We start from the raw sequence: 16,906 nt of genomic DNA on the forward strand, positions 1-16,906 counted from the left end.
AGGCCTGTGGGAGGCTGGGAGGGAAAGTTCCCAGCAGCAAGGAGGATGTACTGAGGGGTCAATGACAGGGTTCTAAGTGGATTGGCCAAGTCGTGAATTTGGCAGCTTGGCCGAAGGGGGAGAGCATCTGACAAAGGCTTAGTGATTCCTGATCATCACTGTTTTTAAGGGTTAGGGGCTGGCAAGAGGCTTCAGCCAACTCCAAGAAAAACCTCCGCAGGCCTAGGAAACTGATTCAGCTTTGGAGCTCTGGATGGAAGGCGTGTTGAGGTCTGGCTGAATCTTGCCCGATTTTAATTTATTAAGCTGTTTTATGGAGATATCGTGTGGTACGTGAATATATCCCGGTTTTAGTTTAAGGAGGTCTGACACGTAGGCCTGTGGGAGCACGAGAGTTAAGGCTGGGGGTCTAGGCGAGTAAGAGTGTGAGGAGCGGCGGGTGTCGGGGACAAGCGCGGAGACCCTCCGCGAGGGGCTGGGCCCGCCAGGCCGGGCCAGGCCGGCTCAGAACCCCGCACCCCGGGAGCGGCGGCCGCGGGCCCGCCCGGACGCGCGTCCCGAGGGGCGGGGCCTGGTGCCCGCCCGGCGTGCCAGGCGCCGGCCGGATTCCGGTTCTGTTTCCGGAGAAACGGCCGGGCGCGCGGGGGCGGGGCGGGGCGGAGCTCTGCGCCGCCGCGGGCGCGCGCGGGATCGGCTCGGCGCGGCATGGCGGCGGGCGGCGCGGCCGACTCGCTCCTTTCCGGGGCCTGCGTGCTCTTCACCCTCGGCATGTTCTCCACCGGCCTGTGAGAGCGCGGCCGGGCCGGGCCGGGGCAGGACCAGGAAGTCGGGAAAGGAGAGAGGGCAGAGACGCGGCGGCCGCCCCAGGCTGCGGCCGGGACCCGGGGTCCAAGTGGAATGGGGTCGAGGGGAGCAGGACCAGCGGCGGGGTCCGCCGCTTAGCCTGAGGGAGCAGGCGAGGGAGTTGAGGGTGGGGGCGGGGGTCTCTGGGGACTGGAGGACCGGAATGGGGGGCTCGTTCTCTCAGCAGCCCGGTCTTCCCTTCCAATCCCCCATCCCTCCCTTCGGGGCCCTGTTACAGCTCAGACCTCAGGCACATGAGGATGACCCGGAGCGTGGACAGCGTCCAGTTCCTGCCCTTTCTCACCACGGATGTCAAGTGAGAGGGGCGACGGCAGCGGCGGGGAAGGCTGCCCGAGGGAGGTGGGAGAGCGGGAAGAGAGGAACACCGAGGAGAGGCCTCGGCCCCGCTCCCCTATCAAGCCCTAGGGACGATGTCCCTCCCTCCACACTGCAGCAACCTGAGCTGGCTGAGTTATGGGGCCTTGAAGGGTGATGGGACCCTCATCGTCGTCAACGCCGTGGGGGCTGTGCTTCAAACCCTGTATATCTTGACGTACCTGCACTACTGCCCTCGGAAGGTAGAGGCCCTCCCTGGACCCACCTCTGCTGCACGACCTGCCTTGTTGGCAGGGCAAACACTACTTCCTAGAAGACTATATGTAACAGGCTGGCACTGCCACCTTTTTTCCTAGAAGGCCCCTCCAGCTTTGCAGTCCTCCTTCCTCTGTGAAGCCAGTCCTCTGAGAATCACACGGTGCCGGTGCCCCGGTTCTGCCTGGCCTGATGGTGCCCATGCTGCCCTGAGCTGCCCAACAAGCTGAGGGCAAAGGGCCTTTCTCTCTGATAATGTCTTCTTAGCGAGTCCCAGCTGCTAAGAATGAAATGATTACCTCTGCATCCTCATTCAATTACAGAAGCATTTATTAAGCTCCTATTGTGTGTACAGAACTCACAGAAAAGGATACCTTTCCTTCCCCTAGAAACTACCAGTGTTGCAGATGGATCAGACATGTGCCCAAGTAACTGGTGGGAAGGAGGCTGTAACAAATGCAGCACTGGAGGGGCAGGCAAAGGCCGGCTTCCCCAGAGGAGCATGGAAGAGGGCAGGGTGAATTGATTGTGGCAGAGGGGGTGCTTCAGGCAGGGCGCCTGGCACATCTGGAAAATTACTCTCTCCCCTACAGCATGTCGTGCTCCTCCAGACTGCAACACTGCTGGGGTTCCTTCTCCTGGGTTATGGCTACTTTTGGCTCCTGGTGCCCAACCCCAGGACCCGGCTTGAGCAGCTGGGCCTCTTCTGCAGTGTCTTCACCATCAGCATGTACCTCTCACCACTGGCTGACTTGGTGTGTGGGGGTGTCCAGGGAGGTGGGGGAGGAAAGGCCAGGCTCCCATAGCCAGGGACTGTGGACGCTTATCCCCCAGAAGAAGGGAGATCCTAACCCTGGAAGGAGACAAGGCAGTAGAGGTGGGTGAGTAGGAGGCAAAAGGGAAGGGTTGGGTGATACGGAAGATGGTTGACCTTTTTACTTGAGAGAATTGTTTGGCAGGGTAAGAGCTTTATTATGTGTGGGCTAGGGGTGGGACCTCCCTTTATGGAGGCAGAAAAGCTCCAACAAGGGCTTGTCTTTCATCCTTTCCCATAGGCCAAAGTCATTCAGACCAAATCAACAGAACGTCTTTCCTTTTCGCTCACCATTGCCACCCTCCTCACCTCTGCCTCTTGGACCCTCTATGGGTTTCAACTCAGAGATCCCTACATTATGGTAAGCAGAACAGGGATAGGGTGACAGGTGTGCAAGGTGGAAAGCCAGCTCCTCTCATAGTGGCCTTGTGATTTCAGGTGCCCAACATTCCAGGAATCCTTACCAGCTTCATCCGCCTCTGGCTTTTCTGGAAGTACCCCCGAGAGCAAGATAGGAACTACCAGCTTCTGCAAACCTGAGTCAGCTCACCTCACCACTGGGCACCTTACTGCCAACCTGATACCAAAGAGAGCCCCTAGTTTCAGCTGTTCCTGCTGACCAACCCCACGGGTGCAATGGGATGTCGGGAAGAAAAAGGGACAATTTTGACAATAGACCAATGAAGAGCTTTACTTTTAAGATGGGATGGGCCCTGGGAGACAAATCACTTTTATTTTCTAGAGATTATATATTTTTTTTAATTTTGGAGGTTGGGGCTATATCATTGGAATGTGCCTTATAATAAACCTACCCTGCCCATCACTGCTATATCTTCTCCATTCAGTGAGTCCCAACCTGCCTGGTTTGGTGAAGGGCAACTACTGGGCAGTTTACTCTTGGCAGGGGAGGGGTGCACTGTCTGATCCAGGTATTCTAGTGGAGTCAGAAGAGGATCTGAACCAAGAGGTTGGAAAGACCCAGGAAAGCCTTTAAAAGAGAATAGCTCGGATATTATGATGAAAAAGAGAGTAGGCCTTAAGAAATACTTCCTGACAAGCTTAAGGACCAGGAAAGTGGAATGACTTTCCATCCTGAGCCATCTTGAGAAGAGGGGGCTTTGCTTCATTTCGTCCAAAAAGGGGGAATACCAACAGGATGCAAAGAAGGTGAGATGGCCTCAGGAAGCTGGTCTGCCTCTAACTTCTCCACCGCTGGTATACCGAATTCCGAATTCCCATTCTCCATACTCAAACTAAACATAGTAGAAAATAAACGTGCTCTTTAATAGGGGGTGAAAAGACTGGCCGCCCGGGGAAGGAGTGGGGGTAGGGTGTCAAAAGCGCAGCCCCTTGCGGGCCAAGTCAGCCCGGGCCTCCTGGATCTGGCTCTGCAGCTCGTGGGCAGCATCCTCGCAGTCGTGAAAAGTGGCCACGCGATAGCCCACGGTGCCCAGGGCATAGCAGCCGGCGGACACCAGCAAGTAGGCGGGCAGTGGCCACAGGACCTCTCGGCAGGCCGAGGGCAGCTCTAGGCCCAGGGCGCCCATGGTCAGGGCCGCCCAGGTGGAGCCCAGGAGCGCCAGTCCCCACAACCACTGCGCTAGCTTCGTCATGGTCCCTGCGGGAAGAGAAAGCAAAGCTCGGGGTCCCTTCCACCCCCTGCATTCGAGCCTTATTCCCTATCCTCCCTCACCCACCCTCCCGATCACCTAGCCTCATCTTCGCTCCTCCGCCGCTCTCGCCCTCCTTTTCCTCTCAATTCAACCTACATTTACCTCTTTGCCGCGCGTCTTTCCTTCCCCACGCAGCTTAGACGTCAGCGTTCGAAAGTTCTCCACAGCGCATGCTCCGCCTCCGCGCGGCCTTCTGGGAATTGTAGTCTAAATGGCGCCGAGAGCCCCCACCCCCGTCGCGTTCCCTCCCTCAGGCGGTCTTCAGTTGCCTTTGCTCTACCGACAGTGGGCTGGGTCTGGAAGGGTTTCTGGACTGTTTCTTTCGCTCGGGGGAGCCCCCCACCCCCCCAAGTTTCGTTCTTAGCGAATGACCTTACCTAACAAGGTGGGAATACAATGTCCACCCATAGATCCAGTTCTGGGGGACAGGAACCACGCTCATTCATTTATTTACTTGCTCACCTGCTCATTCATTCATTCGCTGGAACATTTCCTGAGTGCCATGACAGATTTTGAAGATATAGAGATGTGTCATGAGACTCAGCTCCTCCTGGGGTGGAAGGGGAAAAGAGGAGTCAGGGAAGCAGATGCACTGACAACTAATTTCAGAACATTTTTGGGGATGAATTCATATACGTAAACAAGTATATATACTTGTGAGTGTACATATATATATACACACACACAAGTAAAAAAAAAGTTCAGGTAGTTATCAACTTTAGGGAAAACAGTTATAAAAGAAATGATAAAGCCCATCTGCGAAAGATCACCAGGAACAAACCTTTAGTTGGGCAGAATTAGGTTTATTTACTTCCTTAACTTCCTGACACAAATAAACTCACACCAGAGAAACTGTAGGGCAACTTACCAAAGGAAGTAACAGGGTCAATACAGGATATGGCAAAGAGCTGAGTTTAGGTAAAATTGAAATGATGCAGTGTTTTCGTAAGTTCAAAGGTAAGCATGGCTGTAAATAAAGGAATCAACAAGCCAACGCTGAAAAGTGAATTTGGGATCCACTTGGAAAGTAGAAATTTAAAAGACAATATGGATTAGAGTGGACTTACTGGTATTCTACTATAGAACTATTGTGATTCTAGCGAAAGAAGAAACTGTATCATTGACCTGGAGACAGCGGCCATGAGAGTTGCTGAGGGCAGAGAGAGGGAAGAAGAGGTGTGATATGGGGGCATTTTCAGGACTTGGAGTTGTCCTGAATGATATTGCAGGAACAGATGCAGGACATCATATATCCTGCCATAACCCACTAAATGGACTGGGGGTGAGTGTAAACTACAATGTAAACTATAATCCATGCTGTGTAGCAGTGCTCCAAAATGTATTCATCAAATGCAATGAATGTGCCACACTGATGAAAGAATTTGGTGATCTGGGAGGAGTGGGGAGTGTGGGTATATGGGATCCTCTTATATATATATGTATTTTTTTTTAAGATTTATTTTATTTCTCTCCCCTTCCCCCCACCCCCACCAGGTGTCTGGTCTCTGTGTCTATTCGCTATGTGTTCTTCTGTGTCCACCTGTATTCTGGTCAGCGGCACTGGGACACTGCGTTGGCTTTTTTTTTTTTTTTAAGATTCATTTTTTTTATTTCTCTCCCCGGGAATCTGTGTTTCTTTTTGTTGCATCATCTTGTTGTGTCAGCTCTCCGTGTGTGCGGTGCCATTCTTGGGCAGGCTGCACTTTCTTTCGTGCTGGGCGGCTCTCCTTACGGGGCGCACTCCTTGCACGTGGGGCTCCCCTATGCGGGGGACACCCCTGCGTGGCACAACACTCCTTGCGCGCATCAGCGCTGCTCAAGGGCCAGCTCCACATGGGTCATGGAGGCCCGGGGTTTGAACCGCGGATCTCCCATGTGGAGGGCAGACGCCCTATCCACTGGGCCAAGTCCACTTCCCAGTGTTGTTTGCTTTTTTGTTGTGTCATCTTGCTGCGTCAGCTCTCGTGTGTGCAGCGCCCCTCCTGAGCAGGCAGCACTTGTTTTACCCAGGCCGGCTCTCCTTATGGGGTGCACTCCTTGAGCGTGGGGCTCCCCTACATGGGGGACACCCCTACGTGGCACAGCACTCCTTGCGCACATCAGCACTGTGTGTGGGCCAGCTCCACGCGGGTCAAGGAGGTCCTGGGTTTGAACCCTGGACCTCCCATGTGTTAGGTGGATGCTCTATCCGTTGAGCCGAGTCCGCTCCCCTGTCTATGATTTTAGCGAGTGAGGTTTCTCAGTCCTATGTCCTTGATGTTAATTAACAAAACAGGTTTTTTACAGGTTCACGGAGACTTAGTATAAGCATCACATTGTTCAGCTGTGAAGAATATTTTCACAGCCATAATAATGTAAGCAATGAGTATTGATTTAAACAAAAGTTGGGTTATATTTAAATTGGGGGGGTGTATTAGGAGAGTCAGGAATAGAGAAAACTAAATCCTCATCTTCCATGGCAGACAGTAAACTCATTATATTTAAAATGGAAAAAAAAAAACAAATAATAATAATATGAGCATGCTTTTCAGAAATATAGAGGTAAATACCAGAAGAAGTAGCCAAGAAACTTGAGTGGATGTCTCTGAGGACTGTATATGCAAGGGTGGGAAAAAGTGAGACAGGTGACTATTTTTCATTACAAACCTTGTAGAACTAGTTGACTTTTTAAACTATGAATATGCCTTGTTAAAGTAAAAATTAAGGCATAATAAAAAAAAAAACGTTTAGGGAAGCAGATGTGGTTCAACTGATAGAGCATCTGTCTACCATATGGAGGGTCCAGGGTTCGTTCCCCAGGGCTTCCTGAGCCGTGTGGTGAGCTGGCCCACGCTGCTGCGTGCAAGGAGTGCTGTGCCACACAGAGGCGTTCCCGCGTAAGGGAGCCCCACGCGTAAGGAGTGCGCCCTGCAAGGAGAGTTGCCCTGAGTGAAAAAAGCACGGCCTGCCCAGGAGTGGCACCACACACACGGAGAGCTGACACAGCAAGATGACACAACAAAAAAGAGACAGTTTCCCAGTGCCGCCAGATAATGCAAGCCTACACAGAAGAACACACAGCGAATGGACACAGAGAGCAGACAACAGGGGAGAAGGAGAGAGAAATAAATAAAATAAATCTTTTTAAAAAAGTTTTAAAAAATCTGCCATATGAGTTTCAAACCCCCACTGCCATCACTCTGAAAATCCTTTTGGTGGCTCAATCAGTGCCTCACTGGTCACAGTGACTTTCAGATATTGACACAGTTTGGAGGCAGCACATCAGCTTTGAAAATCCGGCAATTCTATTTTATTTACCCAGAATAGCCCTGTCCATAGAAGAAACTGCAGCTTTCCAGTATATTTTTGGGGAAAGACAAGGAAAACAACATCTTCTTTTCCTCTTCATGCAATTTTTTTTCTTTTTTTTTAGACGTACCGAGAAATGAACCAGGGACCTTGTACATGGGAAGCAGACTCTCAACCACTGAGCTATACCTGCTCCTCCAGATGCACGTTAAAGACCAATTCCTGAGACACCAGGGTTTCAAAGAAATAAAGAGTTTGTTTGAAAAAACAAAGAACAGTCTCCTTAAAGGCCCAAAAACTGCCTCCCAGAACTGCAGCAATCCTGATAATTAATAATACCAGACTTAGCAGTTTATGCTAATGAGTAAGAGGGGTGGGGCTGGCTCATGTTCTCTCATTAATAAACATTAAGGGGCTGAACAGGACATGGCGGGGTTTGTGAGCACAAAACAGGCAAGGGTGAGTCACAAGGTTATTACAATCACAAAACAATCATCAGAAATCCAGGCATCTTGGGGGGGTTACAGAGCAAGAGAATCAGCCACAAGTCTCTTAAGGATTTCAGCCGAGGAGGGTAGAGTGGTTACCATTTCAATAGAAGTGTTCATACACAAGGGTTAGATTCCTCTGGAATAATCATCATAATAGCAGGTAGAAATGACCATATATAAAGGTGAGATCCATCTGGAATAATCATCATAATAGCAGGTTTTTAGTTGGAAATGACCATATACAAAGGGTGAGTCAGTCTAGCTAGTTTCAGTCATTTCAGATATTAACCTTTGGCTATTTTATAATATACTGGAAGTAAAAGGCATCTATATAATGATTTAGTAATCATAATTATTCATCCTTAACCCTCGGTTACAGGAGGGTGCTTAAAACAATGGGTGGCATTTAGGAAGCGTGCAAGGGGAGTTAGTTTCTGTCACCGCCGTCGTCGTCGCTCAGAACGCCTTTCATTAGTTACGTCTCAGGGCCGAGGACACACCTCAGCCTCCGCAGTTTCCCCAGCCTCCTGACCCTCATTCACAAGCCATCTTCTGAAGTAAATTTCTTCTTCAGATGGCTAAGCTTATGATTGTTGATTTTCCTAGCTTCGGTTTCCGAGGGAGACAATTCTAAATATGGAAGCCCCATATTCTAGGGCTTTGAAGATGGAGGAATATGTAAAGTTATGTGGAACCCTGAGGAGGAGGGGACTGCCTCTGCCTGGGTGGGGGGAGGCTTCGCAGAGGCCCAGACGCCAGGGCTGTGACTGCAACGCTGAGTAAGAGCCGTTCAGGTGGAGAAGGGGGAGGGGCAGCGAGGCCCGGGGAGCAGCCTGAACAAAGGCAGGGCAGCGGGAGTTGGTGGTGAGTAATCCTTTGTGTCTGTCTCTGGCCCAAAGAATGCCTCATGGGGGAAGTGGCAGGAGATGAGGATGAAAAAGCTGGCCAGGGCCCGATTATTAAGGACGCTTAAAAGTATAGGAGGTGGTTTTTTACCGGGGGTCAGTCCTTCAGGGCAGCGGGCCCACCCTTTAGGAAGGTAGGTGACCCGTCTGTGGGCCTGTGTGTCTCCTATCAGGTGTAGAGATTTCTGGGTGCCCATACGTACCAAGGTGATTACTAGGTCCCTGGAGAAGGTTCCAGGTGGTCAGGTTGTGTTGACTCCATCCCTGCCCTCAGGGCACTCACAGTTCTTAGGGGTCACAGCACAGACACATGACAGAGCACAGATTTACAAAATTGCAGACAGACTGGAAGGGGAAACGGTGGACCTGAGATTATGCTACTGATTGGAGAAGGAGCTGGGTGAGTCAGGATTTCCTAAACAAGGTAACCTACCTTGGGAAAAGATGATAGCCTAAGGGAGGAGGGATGGGGAACAGGCCTGGGCAGCTGTGAGAAACACCTGGCTCATTCTGGGGACTCAGCAGTTTGGAGTTGAGGCAGGGTGGAAGTTGAGTTTCAGAGGAGAGCTGAAAGCATCACAGTTGTGTGTTGGTAATGGGGTTCTTAGTTCTTTTTTTTTTTTTGAGGTGCTGGGGCTGGGATTGAACCTAGGATCTCACGTGTGGGAAGCCGGCACTCAACCACTGAGCCACATTGGCTCCCCTTAGTTTTTTGTTTTTTTTTTTTAACAAATATTTACTAAGCTAAATGTAACACAGTGTTCTAGCACTGGGGATCCAGACCGAACAAAACAGACAAATTGCCTGTCTTCAATGACGCTGATTTTCCAGTGGTGGGAGACAGAAAAGAAACAAATATTTAGCATGTCAAGTAGTAAGCCGTGAAGGAAAATTAGCCAGGTAAGGGGATTAGAGGATGACAAGGGTGCATGGCCAGAAGAACCTCTCTGATAAGGAGACATTTACACGGAGCCCTGGGTGAAGTAAAGGAGGGAGAAGGGTAGGAAATATTCCTAAAGAAAGTTCCAGACAGTGGGAATGACAAGGGCAAGGGCCCTGGGGTGGAAGCTTGATACAGGGAACTCTGGGGGGCTTGGGTGGTGATGCAATGACATGGGAAACGGTGGAAAGGCATTCTTCCCCATGAGACCAGGGAGGTGCTGGGGCCAGGCCGTGTGTTATAACCAGTAAACCCCATGACAGGCGCAGAGGGATCCGAATTTCAACTCCAGTCCTGCCTTCACTTATCAGTTGCGTATAATCTTGGGCAGATTATTTTAACCTCTTTTTCATTTTCTTTTTCATTTGTAAAATGGGGTCATAATATTGGTCTCAAAAGGCTGGTATAAGGGTTAAAAGAGAAAATATTTGTCAAGCAAGTGGTAAATGTTCAATTAAAGTTGTCACTACATAGGAAAGAAATCACATTGTCAAATGCCTACTAGGTTGAGTACCATGCTAGGTAGGCTCCACCACATTGTTATTTCATTCAAATCTTCTTGACCAAGCTTGGAGGCTTCCAGGTAGGTTTATCATCTCTATTTGCAGTTGAGGAATTTAAGGTTCAGAGAGGTCACTCAACTTGCCTAAGAGTCAGAGCCAAGACTAGAACTCAGGTCTGTCTGATTTCAAAACCTCTTTGAGGTCCTTTCCTCCTGTCCCATATGTGAACCCATCTGAGCCACAGCCTGACACACCCAGGCTGCAGGCGGTTTCTGTGGGTGGCGGTGGTGGGCTCCTCGTCCTCTCATATATATTCACATACCTCAATCCCAGAAATTCCCTTGAAACTGCCTCCGAGGTCAGCCCTCTCAACAACTCTTGCTGCAGAAAGGAAGGGGGTTGGTATATGGAAATTCCTTTTCTGTGGGCCCCTGGCAGTGTAGCCTCAGCCTAAAATGCATAGGGGAACCTTCCCCTGCTTGTTTCTTCCAGCTTATGTGAGGGTTAAGCGGAGTCCTCAAGATAAGGGCTCGTCACAGGCTGTGAGGGATTTTTGGCTCAGGCTTTACTGTCAGCTGGGGCCTCAAATTCAGACTTCTGATGTTATCTCCAAATGGGGCCATACAGACATTCACAGAGGGTTTAAATTCTCTGACAGAATTTAAAGAAGGGACTTTCCATAAAATTACTCGAGCTTTTATTACGGGATTTCCAAATATACACAGAAAGAATAGGATAACCAATCTGATATATCTGTGATCATAGAATTTCATAAAATAGGGCCAGTATTTCCCTTTGAATGAAAATGTCCTATAATTCCTGTAATTATTTTGTGCATAGCACAATTGTATTGAAATTTTGTGTTAAAAAGTTACAGGTCAAATGTGAACATTTCAAACATGTCTCGGTTTTTCTTCATTCGAGTGTGTCTGGAGCCTCAACAGAAAAGAAGGGTGCTGGACCTCTCTCCGTCTTTCCTGGACCTCTCTCCGTCTTCCCGAGGTCCTCTCAAGGGAGGACCTGCTGAGACCTGTGAGCCCAGGTCAAAATGAGCTGCAAAGGACGCTGGAGTTTCCCACCCACCCCCACAGTTGCCCAGGCCTGGGTGGGGAGAGCTGGCTCTCTGGTCCTGGGGAGAGGGCTCCCCTCTCTTCCTGTCAGGCCTGCAGCATGTCGCACTTTGCCCTTCACCCCAGGTGACGGGGGTGCCCACCTTGGTCCCAGCAGGGGCCTTTCACTGCCTCTGCTGGAACCCAGCCAAATAGAGTCTACAGTGCAACCTCTGTGTGGCCAACTTGCGCTCGGCCCTGGGGGGCGGGATTTGGGAGCATGTTCCGGGGGCCCTGCCTCCCGAGGAAACTTCCAGTGTCTTGGGAGGGAGGCAAAGAAATGTACCTGAAGTGGCGCAATTGAATGCCACCAACTGCGCCTGCACAGGGGTTCAGGCCATTGTTTGCTGCAGAGGCGGCTCTGTGAGTGACCCCAAGTCAAGGAGGAGTGTGCACGGGCAGCCGGCCGGAGGTCCCGAGGGCAGGGCCTCCGGCTTCCTATTCTTCTGTGGTTCCCACAGTGCCCAGGGCTGCCTCGGCTCACAATGAGTTTCAATGCTTGCTTTTTCCCCCTTTATATCTGTTTCTGTGTCTCTCAGCATCTCTGTCGCTACGAGTCTCTGGCTCACTCTTGTTTCCCAACATCCTTCCCGAGCCCCTGGGGAGCAGGGCTGGGGGGGCCGGGCAGTGGGAACAGGACAGCGTCCTGTTCTCACCAAGGACAATAAGGGCCGGAAAGGGCTGGAGCCAAGGCCCGGCGCGGACTCCCCCTCCCTGCCTGCCCTGGGCGCCCTCACGGCAGGCCTGCTCCCAGCCCTGACCTTCTGGCATGGCCTAAGTGCCAGGCGTGCCCTCAGGCTAGCGTTAGTCAGGGGGGAGCCCAGCTTCTGCCAGGGACAGGGGAGCCTCCTGGGACCTGACCTCACCTTCTTGCTGCCCCCTCCTTGTCAGGACATCACCTCCTGCCCCAAGGTTCGCTCCCTGGGCCAGGAGTCCACGGCGTGTCCTTCTCCCGTCCCGCACTAGTGTCCACAGGCCCTCCCCCTGTGTTATTTACTCCTGTTTCCGGAGCTGGCGACGGGTGCCTGAGGGTGTCGGGGCCGCGTGTGAGGGAGTGGGAGGAAACATCTGGCTTCCCTCTGTCCTCCTGGGGTGGAGTGCCCCTGGAGGCCCCAGGCCTCCAGCCTCCTGGGTGGAGCAGACCTCAGGAGCCGGGAGGTTAGCATCTTTGCCCTTCTCGCCTCAGGTCAGTGATGCCCTCATGCCTCTTTGTTTAATGATGGTTATTAGATGGCGGTGATACCCCTGCCAGGGTTAATTGGCAGGTGAGGTGCGGGCAGCCTGAGACTAAGCACCCCAGAGACAGGCTGGCTGGAAGGCCCAGGTCGGCGCCAGCCTGCCTTGTAAATGCACCTGATCCCCGAGAAAGGGGTCATTATTCCTGGGCCACACACTGCCCCTGGTGCCCATTCAGCAGGTGGCAGCAGGTGTCCAGATCCATGGGCACCTGCTTCCTGGCTCCTCGGTGACACTCCTGGCCCCACCCAAGCCAGCTGTCTTCATGGAAGGCAGGGTGCCCCCAGGTGGGTGGCTCCCTGGGCTATGTCTGTGCTGCCCGGGCTAGACCCTGGCCTTCGGCTCACTGCTCCCACCCCAGGTTAGGAGAAAAGTTTAGACCAAACGCAGCCTCCTTTCGAGTCCAGGGCCCATTCGAGACAACTTCCCTTTCCCCCCCAGAGGGTCCCACATCCTGGACACTCCCCACCCCACCCCACCCCCATCACTAGGTGAACTGGAGCCTAGAGGGGCCATCCTTCAGGCAGCCTCTGGTCTCCACTGGACTCTCTCTGCTTTGGCTGGCAGCCTACGGGGGAGCAGAGGAGGTTTGTTTCAGGCTTCAGGTCTCCCAACTAGCCTGCCGTTCAGGTCCTCCGAAAACCCTGGCGTCCACGAGGACTCTGGACCAGCAGCTCCCAGTCCCCAGTCCTGCGGGGCTTCTTGCTAGGAAGGATGTTGCTAGTCTGGAGGCAGGCGTGAGCTCGAGGCGCCCTCTCCAGGCATCTGGGTAAACTGCAGAGCATTCCCTCCGCCCAGGGATTGAGGGACAAGGGCCTGGGTCCTGGCCACAAATGGAAGAGGCCCTCTAATCCAGGGCCAGGACTCCTTTCACTCACTTCTCGTCTTCACTGAGTCTTCCTCCAGGACACAGGTCCCTCCCACATACAGGATTCTGTACTGTTAGGGGAGGTTCTTTGGTTCAACCAACCCACCAGTCCACTGCCCATGCACTATAGAGAATACAAAGCTGACCACGGCACTGTGGCCACCCTAAAGCTCACACCACCCAGAGAGTGCCCCAAAGGACAAGCACTCTGGACAGAGAGGTGCTTCTCCAGGCAGAGCACCGATAGCACAGGACCTGAGCAGCCAGCCTTCTCATTTCCATCTAGGCTGTCTCAGAGGTTGGTAGCTTTGGACTAGTTTGCTAAAACTCAAGAAGTTCCCATCTCTTGGTTATGAGAAAAATAAAGGCACCAAAAGAGGGAGAATGGGGCAGTGGTCAAGTTTTTTAAACACAGGCACATGCCCATGCTGGAGTAGAATGGATTGCCCAGGAAGGCAAGATTAGTAGAGAATTACCACCGACCAACGTGAAGGAGGAAGGGGGTCATTTGCTCAGGATGCAGAGTTCAGTATCGGAGCCACCACAGGTGGCAAATGGAACCCCACAGAGCAGTACCTTGCCTGCCCTCACTCTTTTCCAGGATCTCTTCCAGTTTTGATGGGCAGATCTTCCTGCATTGCAGCCTTTACCCCTTTCCCCAAAGGTCAAGTCTGCAGGACAGCCATGCTCTTTTGTTCCATGATGGGATTCTCACACAAGCATATGCCCCTCCAGGGACCAGCAAAGTGCCTGACATTGATGGCACTGAATAAATGTGTGGTAAGTGAACCCTGGAGGAAGGATTCCTCCATCTCCTACCATCTCCAAAGTCTGTAAAGGGTAAGAACCCACCAGCCCTAATATTCTGTATATCCAGGTGGTCATTGGCAGAGATGACACACAGAGCTACAAAGAATTAACTTTATTGAACATTCAGGGTCAATTTCTCTTCTTGCCCTTGCCCGTGACCTTGGCTGGTGTAAGGACTGGAGCTGTGGCCTGGTACAGAGTGGAGGAGATCTTGTTGATGTAGTACAGACCAACCATGGAGAAGATGAAGCTACAGGGTGAAGACAGAAAGACGGTCATGGTGTTAGTGAGCATGCAGTCTGATGCCTCTTAGGGGAAACAGCAGTGTCAGGGAACCCAGGCCCAGGTTTAGGAAAACGGGTAATGACAAAGGAGGAAGAGCAGAGGGGGAAGGAGGTGTGGGCAAGAAGGTCTAGCCCACAAAGTAGGATCCAGTGCCAAAGGTCAAGGCACTGCATCCCTTACCCAGCTGTCAGGCACATACCAGGTGGTGACACAGACTCGGTGGATGAGGCCAGATGCAAAGAGAGCCAACAATAGGCAGAGGAGAACTAGGGAAGCAAGAGAGGACAAGAAAAGCTGTGGTCAGAATGGAAATAGCCAGTATTCATATGTTGAGTCTGGGAGAAATCTGGATCCTCTGAATCTTGGGGAGCTGCTTGGAGGGGTATGGCATGACGAGGGCAGGGGGCCTTCAGATAGCCTTCGTGATGCCCAGGACATGGAAGAACCAGCTCTGTCCCAAATCCCTTTTTAATATTCCTAACCTGGCTCTTTCTTCACCTAGAGAGAAAAAGGACAAGGAAAGAACCTGAAGAGCAAGGCTTGCTCTCATTTGAGGAAAAGCATTAAAGCCTTCCCATCAGAAACCAGCCAATGGGACTTAATTCACTAAACTGGCTGGCCAGGGGCCTCCCTCCCTGGACACAGGTTAGAAGGCAGCACATGGATACATTCTTCCCTGGGGACAGGAAATGACCTAAAGACATTTGGAGTAGGACAGGAGAGAAGGGAGGGGAGAAAGAAAGGGCAAGCAGAGTAGCTTTGGCCCAGCTGGGGAGGGCAGGGCAACCAATGAGGGTCAGGGATCTCGCCCCCCCAGCAAAGGTTTCTTTCAGAAGCAAATGAAGACAATACACATGGCAACAAAATCCATGGAAGGCGCTCTGGAAGCTTGCAACAGGGCTAGGGCAAGGTCAGAGAGGGGTGAAGAAATGAGGGCAACAGTGATACATAGGTGTTGGCAAGTCTCCATCACATGAGCAATAACAAAGAGAAGATAATCTAACAGTTCTAGTTTTGTTGGGATTGCTGCTGCCATAGAAATTTTGGTGTATTTAATATTTAAGGCTGTTTTCAATCACCTCAAACCAACAGAATTCACTAATACTGGCTCAAGAAGAGTCAAGTTCAGAACCCTTCACTGCTTTCTCTTTTGGTGGACAGAGAACACCTCCCCCTGGATGGATGTAAAACATCAGCCCAGACTTGCTTGTTCCCCTCAAACCTTTCCTGGGAGCTGGCTAGAAGGCAACTTAGTTTCTTGCTTTCACAGTCCTCTTCCAGTTCCAATCCCAGGAGTTTGAGAAAATGCTGGATCCAAAAGCCTCTTGTGTCTTCCATTTTATTAAACATATATTCACTTGCCCTGTACAACCTTTACCATCTAAGCTCCTGGAGATTCAGTATGGTGTTGGGGGAGTAGGGTGAAGAGGTGAGGATTCAAATGCCCAACCCCTCAATTCTTACTTACTTTCAGGGAAGATCTTTGCTTGGAATCCTTTGCCAAAGACAAGATTCTCTAGATTATTGAAGGCCTGGGTTAAGGGAGTTAAGGAGCAGGGCGAGCAGTGGGGCCAGACCAGTGTGGGTAACGGTAAGGCGCCAGACCGCGCGGCTCTCCACCCTTCTGACCCTCAAACACCCCTCCCCTTACGCCGCCGGGAGGATACAGTGAGGGAGAAGACGAAGAGGCCGGAGCCAAGCAGACCCCCCTGAATGGTGAGCCACTCGGTGGAGGCCAGCTGGCGACTGTACATCTGCATCCCAGCGAAGAGCAGCAGGGACAGGAGGGAGGAAAGCGCCAGCGAGGTGCCCGTGCCCACCACTGAAGATGAAGAGGGCGGGAAAATGAGGAGTGGACACCCACAGCTCGGTGGGCCCACCGCTTTCAAGCGCTCCGGGGCTGCAGCCACTCCCCAACTCCCCGCTCCGTCGGCGCCCCCCAGGAATTCCCCAGCCCCGAGCGCCCCAAGCCCTCCGGTCCCGTGGAAAATGCCGGTTCCCCGGAGCCCAGGACACGTCAGCTCTGCGTGGAGAGGACCGGGAAAGCTGACCCGGCCCAGCTCGGACCCCGCCAGTCTGTCCCGAGGATCCCGCCGGCCCTGTTACCCATCATGTCCAGCTGGCGAGTCGAACAGGCGATTCGGGCCAAAAAACTGCAGGGACCAAACCGGGTGCTCTCGGCTGAGCGCATGCGCCAGGGGCCCTCGCAGCCTTACTTCCTCCCACGTCTTCCTCTCTCTTGCGCACAGCGGCTGGACGCGGCGCCCCCTGCCGGAGAGGAGGAAGCAGTGAATCCAAGAGCATCCCAGGCCACCGTCCCGGTCCCCCGCCTTTCCCCGCGCCCCGTGCTTCCACTACTTCTCAGTGCAAGCTGCACTTATTTCTCCAAGTCACTGCCCATCACCTCTAGCCTACCTCTGTCTTCTTTCCCATTTGTGTCACCTCCAATGACTGTTTCCTCCCTCATGATCATGGCTTCGACATCTTTCGTGGATTTGTGCCCAAAGCAAAATCCAGTGCTCCCACCCTGGAGCCCATTTTCCTGTAAAA

The 16,906-nt window shown here is 52.2% G+C and overlaps 3 protein-coding genes across 5 annotated transcripts; 1 reads left to right on the forward strand and 2 right to left on the reverse strand.

Moving 5' to 3' along the window:
• The first annotated feature begins 664 nt into the window (after positions 1–664).
• Positions 665–3,077, forward strand: SLC50A1 (solute carrier family 50 member 1). Of its 2 annotated transcripts, none has more exons than XM_058309805.2 (6): positions 665–785; positions 1,082–1,159; positions 1,298–1,421; positions 2,028–2,189; positions 2,490–2,609; positions 2,687–3,077. In XM_058309805.2, exons 1-6 carry the CDS (start codon positions 706–708, stop codon positions 2,786–2,788), a joined length of 666 nt encoding a protein of 221 aa, XP_058165788.1. In that variant the 5' UTR covers positions 665–705; the 3' UTR covers positions 2,789–3,077. The 2 variants fall into 2 exon arrangements, with proteins under 2 accessions (XP_058165788.1, XP_071063570.1); XM_071207469.1 differs by having other exon boundaries at positions 748–766.
• Positions 3,078–3,511: 434 nt separating this feature from the next.
• Positions 3,512–4,117, reverse strand: DPM3 (dolichyl-phosphate mannosyltransferase subunit 3, regulatory). Of its 2 annotated transcripts, none has more exons than XM_004482807.4 (2): positions 4,024–4,117; positions 3,512–3,866 (listed from the first exon to the last, which is right to left on the reverse strand). In XM_004482807.4, the coding sequence occupies exon 2, from the start codon at positions 3,859–3,861 to the stop codon at positions 3,583–3,585; it is 279 nt and encodes a 92-aa protein (XP_004482864.1). In that variant the 5' UTR covers positions 3,862–3,866; positions 4,024–4,117; the 3' UTR covers positions 3,512–3,582. The 2 variants fall into 2 exon arrangements, with proteins under 2 accessions (XP_004482864.1, XP_004482863.1); XM_004482806.4 differs by having other exon boundaries at positions 3,958–4,058.
• Positions 4,118–14,168: 10,051 nt separating this feature from the next.
• On the reverse strand, positions 14,169–16,601 carry KRTCAP2 (keratinocyte associated protein 2). Its single transcript, XM_004482808.4, has 5 exons — positions 16,463–16,601; positions 16,024–16,178; positions 15,825–15,888; positions 14,556–14,622; positions 14,169–14,321 (listed from the first exon to the last, which is right to left on the reverse strand). Exons 1-5 carry the CDS (start codon positions 16,545–16,547, stop codon positions 14,201–14,203), a joined length of 492 nt encoding a protein of 163 aa, XP_004482865.1. The 5' UTR covers positions 16,548–16,601; the 3' UTR covers positions 14,169–14,200.
• Between the last annotated feature and the right edge of the window lie 305 nt (positions 16,602–16,906).

This window comes from Dasypus novemcinctus, chromosome 13 (genome assembly GCF_030445035.2).
Source record: "Dasypus novemcinctus isolate mDasNov1 chromosome 13, mDasNov1.1.hap2, whole genome shotgun sequence".
NCBI lineage: Eukaryota > Metazoa > Chordata > Mammalia > Cingulata > Dasypodidae > Dasypus > Dasypus novemcinctus.

Coding starts and splice junctions, on each gene's coding strand:
- SLC50A1 (XM_058309805.2), top strand. CDS start 706: ATGGCGGCGGGCGGCGCGGCCGACTCGCTCCTTTCCGGGGCCTGCGTG. Junction 1,160..1,297: donor TTTCTCACCACGGATGTCAA/GTGAGAGGGGCG, acceptor TCCACACTGCAG/CAACCTGAGCTGGCTGAGTT. Junction 2,190..2,489: donor TCTCACCACTGGCTGACTTG/GTGTGTGGGGGT, acceptor CCTTTCCCATAG/GCCAAAGTCATTCAGACCAA.
- KRTCAP2 (XM_004482808.4), bottom strand. CDS start 16,547: ATGCGCTCAGCCGAGAGCACCCGGTTTGGTCCCTGCAGTTTTTTGGCC. Junction 15,889..16,023: donor TCTTCGTCTTCTCCCTCACT/GTATCCTCCCGG, acceptor CCCTTAACCCAG/GCCTTCAATAATCTAGAGAA. Junction 14,322..14,555: donor CGAGTCTGTGTCACCACCTG/GTATGTGCCTGA, acceptor TTCACCCTGTAG/CTTCATCTTCTCCATGGTTG.